At 43.0% G+C, this 10,298-nt stretch overlaps 1 protein-coding gene across 3 annotated transcripts in view; it reads left to right on the forward strand.

The window, feature by feature from the left end:
- The window catches only part of LOC142350054 (universal stress protein Sll1388-like), a 31,596-nt gene extending 24,111 nt beyond the window's left edge, over positions 1-7,485 (forward strand). For all 3 annotated transcript variants that reach the window (XM_075401970.1, XM_075401971.1, XM_075401969.1), the window contains exon 4: positions 7,034-7,485. In XM_075401970.1, the coding sequence (XP_075258085.1) occupies positions 7,034-7,252 (219 nt within the window). In that variant the 3' untranslated portion in view covers positions 7,253-7,485. The remainder of the gene's footprint in view (positions 1-7,033) is intronic.
- The last annotated feature ends 2,813 nt before the right edge of the window (positions 7,486-10,298 follow it).

Below are 10,298 nucleotides of genomic sequence, written 5' to 3' on the forward strand. Positions count from 1 at the left end.
TGTGCATATGTGTGATTTTGTGCGTGCTTGTGCTTGTTTGACATGTGTGCTTGTGTGTATTTGTGTGTGGTTGTGTGAGCGTGTTTTTGCGTGCGCATATAGACTTGTATGCCGACTGGTGTGCGCGTTTGTGCTGATGTATGTGTGTGCGTTTGTGTACTTTTTTATGTGCTTATGTTTTTTTTGTTTGTTTGAGCTTTTGTTTGTGCGTTTGAGCTGGTTTGTGCGTGAGGGCTTGTAGATGTGTGTGCGTGTGTGAGTGTGCGTGTGTTTGTGTGTCCACGTGTGCGTGTATGCTAGTGTGCGTGTGTGTTTGTGTGTGATTGGGATCGCGCGCGCCTGTGTGTGTGCGTGTTTGATTGTGTGCTTATGTGTATGCGTCTAAGCTTTTGTGTACGTGTGTGCGATTTTGCCTTTGTGCTCGTGTGCTTGTGTGCCCGTGTGAGCGTTGTCCTTGAGCCTGTGTGTGCGTTTGTCCTTGTGTGTGCAGGTGTTCTTGTGTATATGCGTGAGTGCTTGTCTTTGATTGTGCGTGTGTGCTTGTCCGCGTGTGCGTTTACGCTTGTGTGCTTTAATGTGATTGCGTTCGTGTTCATGTATGCGTGCGTGTTTGCTTTTGTATGTGTGGGTGCTTGTGTGTATGCTTCTATGCTTGTGCGTGCGTATGTGGTCTTTTGTCTGTGTGTTTTTATGCTTGTGTTTGCATGTGTGCTTGTGTTTTTGTGCGTGTGTGCTTGTGAATACGGGTGTGTGCTTGTGTGTGCGTGCGTCCACTTGGGCGTGCTTGTGTGCTTGCGTGTGTGTGCGCGTGTCTGTTTGTGCGTGGACGTGTATTCTAGTGGTCGTGCGTGTGAGCTTGGGGTGAGCAAATTTTCTTGTGTTGTGTGCTTGTGTGTGTTTGCGTAAGGCGTGCTATTGGTTGTGCATATATGTTTTTGCGAGTGCTTTTTGGTGTGTGTGTGTGTGTGTGTGTGTGTGTGTGTATGTGCTTTTTGTAAGTGTGCTTACTTTTGCTTTTGAGCGTCTGCTTTTGCTTGTGTGCGTATGTGCTTGTATGTGTTTTTGTGAAACTGTGTGCTGGTAAGTGTAAGAGTGTGTGCTTTTGTGTATGTGTGCTTGAGTTCGTTTGTCCTTGTGTCTGCATGTGTTCTTGTGTAAATGCGTGAGTGCTTGAGTTTTTGATTGTCCGTTTGTGATTGTCCGCGTGTGCTTTTACGCTTGTGTGTTTTTATGTGATTGCGTACGTTTTCATGTATGTGTGCGTGTTTGCTTTTGTTTTTGTGGGCGCTTGTGTGTATGCGTCTATGCTTGTGCGTGCGTGTGTGTGCTTTTGTCTGTGTGTGTGAGTGTGTTGGCGTGCTTCTGTTTGTGTCTATGGGCTTGTGTGTGTCTTTGAGCGTGTGTGATTGTGTATGTGCATATGTGTGATTTTGTGCGTGCTTGTGCTTGTTTGGCATGTGTGCTTGTGTGTATTTGTGTGTGGTTGTGTGAGCGTGTTTTTGCGTGCGCGTATAGACTTGTATGCCGACTGGTGTGCGCGTTTGTGCTGATGTATGTGTGTGCGTTTGTGTACTTTTTTATGTGCTTATGTTTTTTTTGTTTGTTTGAGCTTTTGTTTGTGCGTTTGAGCTGGTTTGTGCGTGAGGGCTTGTAGATGTGTGTGCGTGTGTGAGTGTGCGTGTGTTTGTGTGTCCACGTGTGCGTGTATGCTAGTGTGCGTGTGTGTTTGTGTGTGATTGGGATCGCGCGCGCCTGTGTGTGTGCGTGTTTGATTGTGTGCTTATGTGTATGCGTCTAAGCTTTTGTGTACGTGTGTGCGATTTTGCCTGTGTGCTCGTGTGCTTGTGTGCCCGTCTGAGCGTTGTCCTTGAGCCTGTGTGTGCTTTTGTCCTTGTGTGTGCATGTGTTCTTGTGTATATGCGTGAGTGCTTGTCTTTGATTGTGCGTGTGTGCTTGTCCGCGTGTGCGTTTACGCTTGTGTGCTTTAATGTGATTGCGTTCGTGTTCATGTATGCGTGCGTGTTTGCTTTTGTATGTGTGGGTGCTTGTGTGTATGCGTCTATGCTTGTGCGTGCGTATGTGGTCTTTTGTCTGTGTGTTTTTATGGTTGTGTATGCAAGTGTGCTTGTGTTTTTGTGCGTGTGTGCTTGTGAATACACGTGTGTGCTTGTGTGCGTGCGTCCACTTGGGCGTGCTTGTGTGCTTGCGTGTGTGTGCGTGTCTGTTTGTGTGTGGACGTGTATTCTAGTGGTCGTGCGTGTGAGCTTGGGTGTGAGCAAATTTTTTGTATTGTGTGCTCGTGCATGTATGCGTAAGGCTTGCTATTTGTTGTGCATATATGCTTTTGAGAGTGATTTTTGGTGTGTGTGTGTGTGTGTGTGTGTACTTTTTGTAAGTGTGCGTGCTTTTGCTTTTGACCGTCTGCTTTTGCTTTTGTGCGTATGTGCTTGAATGTGTTTTTGTGAAGCTGTGTGCTGGTATGTGTAAGAGTGTGTGCATTTGTGTATGTGTGCTTGAGTTCGTTTGTGCTTGTATGCGTGTGTGGTGTGTGCACGTTTTTGTGCTTGTGTCTGCGTGTTTGTTTGTGTATTTGCGTGTGTGTATGCCTGTGTGCGTGTTTTTTTTGTGTGTGTGCGTTTGTGTGCAATTTTGCTTTTGTTTATGTGTGTGTGCTTGTGCGTGTGTGTGTACGTGTGTGCTTTTGTGTTTGTGTGTGTACTTGTGTGTGTGTGTGTGTTTGTGTGTGCGTGTGAGTGTGTGCTTGTATATGTTTAAGTATGCGTGTATTTTTGTTTGCTTTGCTTGTTAGCGTGTTTTTGTTTGTGCATTTGTGCTTGTTTGTGTGACTGTTTTTGAACGTGTGTGCTTGGTTGTTTGCGGGTGTCTGCTTTGTTTGCGCGTGTTTGCTTGTGTGCGCGCTGCGTGTACGCTTCTGTTTTTGTGTGTGCGTCTGTCAACGTGGGCATGTATGTTCTTGTGCATGTGTGCTTGTGTTTGCTTAGGTTCGTGTGTGCATGTGTGTGTGTTTTTAGGTTTGCGTATGTGCTTTTGCTCGTATGGGTGTTTATAAGTGTTTGTGCGTGTGTGTGTTTGTGTACTTTCTTATGTTCGTGTGTGTGCTTTTGCATGTGTGTGTGAGTTTGCGTGTGTGCTTCTATTTGTGCGTATGTGCTTGAATGTGTTTTTGAGCGTCTATGAAGGTGTATGTGCTTGTGTGCTTTTGTGCGTGCTTGTGCTTGTTTGCATGTGTGCTTGTTTGAACGCGTGTGTGTGTGCAAGTATATGGGCTCGTATGCTTACTGGTGTGTGCGTTTGTGCTGGTGTATGTGTGTGAGTGTGTGTGCTTTTGAATGTGCGTATGTTTTTGTTTCTCTGTTCTTTTGTTTGTGCATGTGTGCTTGTTTGCGTGTTAGTCAGCGTGTATGCTTGTGTGCGCGCGCGAGTGCTTTTGTTTCTGTCAAAGTGCTTGTTTGTTTTTTGTGCGTTCCTGTTTGTGTGTGCATGTCGGCTTGTCTGTGCGTGTGTTTTTGTTTGTACTTTCTTGTGTATGCGTTTTTAGTTGTTTGTGTGTTAGGATGTTTATGCTTGCGTGATTGCTAATGTGCGTGTATTTCTGTGTGCGAGTTTGTTTGTGTATCCATGTGTGCTTGTGTTTGCATGTGAGTGCGTGCGAATGTGTTCGCGTTTGCGTGTGTGCGTGTGTTTTTGGGTGTACATTTGTGATTTTGCTCGTATGTGTTCATAAATGTGTGGGTTTGTCTGTTTGTGTACTTGTGTGTGTGTGTGTGTGTGTGCTTTTGTATGTGTGTGCTTTTGTGTGTGCTTGTGTGTGTGTGTGCTTGTGTGTGTAAGTGTGTGCAAGTGTGCGTGTATGCTTTGCTGTGAGTGTGTGCTTTTGTATTTATGTGTTCTTGCGTTTGTTGCGTTTGTGCGTATGTGCTTCCGGGCAGGAGTTTGTGTTTTTGTGTGTGCATGTGTCTACGTGTGTCCTTGTGTGTTCGTGAGTACGAGTGTGCGTGTGTGCTTGTGTTTGTTCGTGTGCTTGAAGGTACCAGTGTTTTCGTGTGTGTGTGTGTGTGTGTGTGTGTGTGTGTGTGTGTGTGTGTGTGTGTGTGTGTGTGTGTGCGTGTGTGTGTGTGCTTTTGTGTATGTGCTGTGTCTCTATATGCTCGTGTAAATATATATTTTTGTGTTCACTTGTGCGTGCTTGTGCGTGTGTGTATGCTTGAGTGCCTGTGTGTGCCTGTGTGCTTGTGTTTTTGCGTGTATGAGCTTGTGTTTGTGTGCGCTGGTGCTTGCGTGTATGAGCTTGTGTTTTTGTGCGTTTTTGCTTGCGTGAACGTGTGAGCTTGTGTGTGTGTGTGTGTGTGTGTGTGTGTGTGCGCGCGTTTTCTTGTGTTTTATGCGTGAGTGTTTGTGTGTTTGCTGCGTGAGCGTGTGTGTCCGCGTTTGTGCTTGTGTGCGCGTGTGTTTTGTGTGTTTAAGTGTGCTTGTAAGTTTTTGCTTCTGTTTCCTTGTTTGTATATTCTCGTGTGTGCTTGTGTGTGTGTATTTGCTTGTGTGCTTGTTTGTGTTTGTGTGTGAGTGCTTGTGTGTGTGCTGCGTGTGTCCACGTGTGCGGGTATGCTCGTGTGCGTGTGAGCTTGTGTGTTTGGGTTCGTGTGTTTGTATATGTGTGATAACTTGTGCGTGAGTGTGCATTTGTGTATGCGTGTGTTTATGCGAATTTATATTCTTGTGTATGTGTGCCTTTGTGCTTGTGAATGCGTGCGTCCGTCTGTGTGCGTGTGTGTGCTTTTGCATGTGTGTGTGTGTGCGTGTGCTTGTGTATGTACTTATATGTGAGCGTGTGTGCTTTTGTCTGTTCTTGTGTGAACTCGTTTGTGCTTCCGTTTGTGCGTGCTTGTGTGTGTGCTTGTGTGTGTGTGTGTGTGTGTGTAATTGAGTGTGTGCATTGGTGTGTGAGTGCTTGTATGTATGTGCATGTGTGCTTGTGTGTGTGCTTGTGTGTTTGTGTGTTTGTTTTTGTGTGTGTGTGTGTTGTGTTCAATTGCTTGTGTATGTGCGTGTTTGCGTTTGCTTTCTCGTCTGAGAGTGGGCTTTTGTTTGTGCGTGTGGGCTGATGTTTATTTGTTTGTGTATGGGCTTTTGTGTTATGTGTTTATGCGTCTGTATTTGTGTGTGATTGGGCTCGTGCGCGCGTGTTTGTGTGTGTTTTTGCGTGTTCTTTTGTGTGTGCTTGTATTTGTGTGTGATTTTGTTTAAGTGCATGTGTGTGGGCGTGTGTGGGCTTTTGTGTGTTTTTTTTGTGTGCTTTTTTGTGTGCTCGTGTTTGCGTTTGTTCTGGTTTGTGCGTGAGTGCTTGTTTATTTGTGTGTGTGTGTGTGTTGTGTGTGTGTGTGCTTGTATAAGTGTGGCGGCGCGTGTGGGAGCGTGTATGCTTGCATGTGTGTCCGTGTGAGCTTGTGTGTGTTTGTGTGTGTATGTGTGGGCTTTTGTGTGTGTGTGTGTAAGTGCGACTGCGTTTTTGTATGCATGTGTGAGTGATTTAGTCTGCATGTGAGTGCTTCTGCGTGTGTGTTAGCGTATGCTTGCGTGTGTGCTTGTGTGTGTGCGAGTTGGTTTATATGTGTGCGTGCTTACTTGTGTGTGGGTGTGTGTGTGTGCTTGTGTATGGAAGTGTTGCTTGCGAATGTAATTGTGTGTGAGCGTGTGTGCTTTTGTGTGTCCTTGTGTGAGTTCGTATGTGCTTTCGTTTGTGTGTGCTTGTTTGTGTGTGCGTGTGTGTGCTTGTTTGTGTGTATGTTCATGTGTGCTTGTGTTTCGGCTTGTGAGTTTGTGTGTGTGCTTTTTTTATTTGTGTACTTGTTTGTTTGTTTTTGTGTGTTCTCGTGTGTGTGCGTGTGTGTGTGTGTGTGTGTGTGTGTGTGTGTGTGTGTGTGTGCGTGTGATGTGTGTATATGCTTGTGCGCTTGTGTGTGTGTGTGTGCTTGTTTGCGCGTGACTGCTTGTGTGTGTGGGTGCTGCGTTTTTCCACTTGTGCATGTATGCTCGTGTGCGTGTGTGCTTCTGTGTGGTTGGGTTCGTGTATGTTTATATGTGTGTTTACTTTTGCGTGTATGTGCATGTGTGTTTTCATGTGTGCATGCGCAGGCTTGTGTTTGTGCGTGTTTGTGTTTGTGTCTGTGTGCGTGTGTGCTTGCGTGTTTGCTTGTGTGTGTGTGTGCGTGCTTGTGTATGTGCGTGTTTACTTGTTTATGCATTCGTACGTATGTGTGTGTGTGTGTGTGTGTGTGTGCGTGTGTGCGCTTTTGTATTTGCGTGCGCGCTTGTGCTTGTGTGCGCGCGTGTGTGCTTTTGTATGTAGTTGTGTGTGAGCAGGTGTGATTTTTGTCTTCTTATGTGAGTTCGTATGTGCTTTTGTTTGTGTTCTTGTGTGTATGTGCATGTGCGCTTGTGTGTGTGCTTGTGTGTTTGTGTGTGTGCTTTTGTATGTGTGTGTACTTGTGTGTGAGTTTTTGTGTATCTGTATGTTTTTGTGTTTGTTTGTGTGTATGTGCGTGTCAGTGTTTGCTCTCTCGTCTCAGCGTGTGCTTTTGTTTGTGCGTATTGGCTTGTGTTTGTGCGAGTGGGTGCTTTGGTTTATGCGTGTGAGCTTTTGTTTGTGAGTGTGTGCTTGTTGTTGCGTGTTTGCTTGTTTGTGTGCATGTGTGTGAGCGTGTGTCCATGTGTTTGTGTATGCTCGTTTGCTTGTGTATTTGGTGTGTGTGCGTGCGTGCTTGTTTATTTTCGTGCGTGTGAGCTTGTGTATGTGTGTGTGTGGTGTGTGTGTGTGTGTTTGTGTGTGTGTGTGTGTGTGTGCGTGTGTGTGTGTGTGTGAGTGTGTGTGTGTGCTTTTGTGTGCATGTGCTCGGAGGTGGGTATTGGGAGTGGAGATGAGTCTAGAATAGTAAAAATCATTCACAGGTTGCCCGCAAAGCAGTACTATTATTTGTCTTATAATTCAGCACAGTTTTTTTTAAAAAAAATGCAGATAATCAAGGAAGACGATCTGAGTGCAACATTCCACGCGAGAGACGGGGAATCACCAGGACATAGCATAGTCCACTATGCGAGGGAGAAGGACGCCGACTGCATCGTCATCGGAAGCAGAGGTCTGGGCTCAATCAGACGGACGATTCTCGGTTCTGTGAGTGACTACGTCATACACCATGCCAAAATGCCAGTCATTGTTGTACCCCCTGTTCACTAACCTTCATGACATTCATGAGCGTGACAGTAATTTACGATCAATTGCATCTCTTATCCTTCCCCTGCGTACCCAAGATAACGCATGTGCAAGTTTTAAAAAGCAGGAAATCCGTGACTTCAAACTGTCACGTAAACACTAAATAGCCCATTTCTTTACTATGTTTAAATAGGGCACATTCTTGCTGTGAAAAAATTGGCATCTTTTCCGTTTGTGTCCCCCCGTACGATCCGCGCCCTCCAGTTACAGAGCACGTGCCATTACATAGTAAATAATCATGTAAAAATATGGCACGTGCGCCTGGGGGGGGGGGGTGCAAATAATATGCGCCCACTAAGCTGGGGGGGGGGGGAGGCACAAACGGAAACGATCCAAAAAATTGTTTACCACTATGATAGGCGGCGGTGTTGGGGTTGCGGATTGCCAGCTGATCAGCTATAGCTAACTATTAATTAACTGCCTTTTTGTGAGCAAAGATTTTGGGTCAAGAATTTGAAGAGCTATCCAAACTGAGTGACAGGTGTTCAGGGGTTCAATCGAAAGGTGTTTCAAAAAGAAATTATAATTCAATCTTGCGCTCAACAGTCTTACTGTGGTATTAATTTAGTTGTAACTCAGGTAAATGTTTTTTAACAACGATGTTTGAATTTTTTGGGAGTTGTATGTACATTAAATAATCAAGATAGTTATTTGTTAACGGTGTTCATGTTTGTTTCACTTCATTCCCTTTCACGGCGACAAATTTATGATAAATGGATGATGCCAATATAATCTATACGTGCTATATATTGCTACGAATTGAAAGTATCCTAAACATTCGCTATTTATTGAGAATGGCATTGACTCAAGTGGTCAACAGAAAAAAAACTGCGCACCCTATTGTCTTTATGGAAACTCAATTTATTTTGTGCATGAATTAATTATTTATTGTAGTCTTTTGTATCATTCAGCTTGAACGAATAACAATCCACCAGTAAAAATTTGAAGAAAAAGGAAGTGCTTTTTTTGCTTGCTGATTAAATCGACCCACGTTAGTGGAGGGGGGGGGGGGAGGTTTCTATATGCTCAACTGCATCTGGCTTCACTCATGATTGACCGGTCTAGGTAATATGTTGCGGCGAGTCACTAAAATAAACAAACGGGGATGAATCAATAATTAGTTTGATCATGAAGATTCTGAAGAACATTCAGAACTTTCTAGACGCAGAAATGATGCGCCCCAAGGAGATCCAGAAGAAACCTATCAAGAATCTCAAAGATTGGTTCAAAAGGTGGATCTCAATATTTCACAGCGAAGAGCAGAATCAAATATTCGAAGTTTATTTGCGACAATTCACAGTGCTATTCTAACCATCGTGCCTTATGTTTTTCTGGTTTCTAATTTACTACGAATTTGCCTATAACGTCCAAAACATCGGTGGCAAAAACATTCTAATTCTTTATATCCTATTCGTTATAAAATTCGATATCTCTGTGTTAATCTTCTCAGTGTGTTGCGAAATTCTGGCGTTCGCAGAACCATTTTGCAGAAAATTTTGAAATCTCATCTGATGTAATTGCTAAACTGTTGGCTGCTGGAGTGTCTACATCCCGGAACTGTTACCCATGCAGTTCCGAAGCACTGGGATCATATTCTGCTGGGCACTATCAGCTTCTTTTACAATCGATTTTAATTTGGTTCCTTATAATTGTGCGATTTTTGCTATTTCGCACTGTGTGGTGTTGTAACAAGCCTCGTCCTGCAATTTGGGGGGGGGGGGGACAGTTGAGGAGTATGAATAAATGGCTCAGACTAAAATTTGCAAAAAATTTGCTAAACGAAAAGGGATCATTAAAAACACGGCAACCGGGAATGAGCGACGGCACACGATGAAATTGCGTTCTTTGATGTCTCACTCAATGAGCGGTGATCATAAACGGTCCGTTAAATCATTGTAATCCTTGTAGCTATCCTTGTAACAATTGTAGCTATCCTTGATGACAAATTATAAAAGACCAGGAATTGGACGCGTACCCAGAATATCCTTAGTTGGAGCTCCAAAATGATGCAGTTTATTATTTAACCATAAAGTGATGGTAACCATGATATAACATAAAACCGTATTCTTTAAATTTAATTGCTTCAACTGGGAATAACGCCTCCTATATTAGGCTTTCGAACAAATAGTAAATCATCTTCTCTCCACAACTCTTCTTCAAATGGCCTAAAACTTCATTTCTCCACTATTTACATAAAATCTTGTCCAAAAAATCAAATTTTTGTAAAACCTAGAATGAAAAAAAGTTTTAAACTGTGTCATCCAATGAGGGTTGAGATAAATGAAAGAAAATAAACGGTAACCGAGAACGTGAGAGACAAACAGAAGTTTAATCGAAGATTCACAATGTTTATGATAGAAATTTTGCAAAATTCAACGGTGAGCAGGTAGACCCAGCCAGACTAAACAGAAACAGATGAACAGTCAACGAAACTGTGAATATATCAAGTTATTCCCAGACCAATTTTTAATTTAGGCATAAACAGATTTAAGAAAGTCAAAGATAAAATAAACCTTTTTAAACTTAGCAAAGTCTTTTAACTGGGCAACACCATAACGCTTCCCAAAACTGCTCCTAATGACATAGAGTCTAGATGAGATCTACATATTGAATAGAATAGAATGGTTAATTCATTTGGAGAGTATCGGACAATATTTCAAACAATTATATCCAAATACATATCAATGAGGACACAAAATGAGCATAATAGCTCTTCAAGTCTGTGCCCATATATGTAAAAAAGGAAACAACTCAAAATAAATCGATGTCATTTCGCTCAAGCGCAATTAAACAGTTAGTAATACAGGGCAAAGGAATCTTGATTTTCTTTAATGCAAACCTTACTTATTTTTTTAATATATGTGTTCTCACTTGTTGGTAACTAGAGTTTTGAATATTTTTCACTATTAACTTCAGTTATTTTAGTCAATTATATGCTTTTTTCAACAACGAATTATATATTTATCACCGAATTTTTTATTTTAGCGGTGTTTCGGTACTCAGTTGTTTG

This window comes from Convolutriloba macropyga, chromosome 11, assembly GCF_964194025.1.
Source record: "Convolutriloba macropyga chromosome 11, txConMacr16.3, whole genome shotgun sequence".
Classification (NCBI taxonomy): domain Eukaryota; kingdom Metazoa; phylum Xenacoelomorpha; order Acoela; family Convolutidae; genus Convolutriloba; species Convolutriloba macropyga.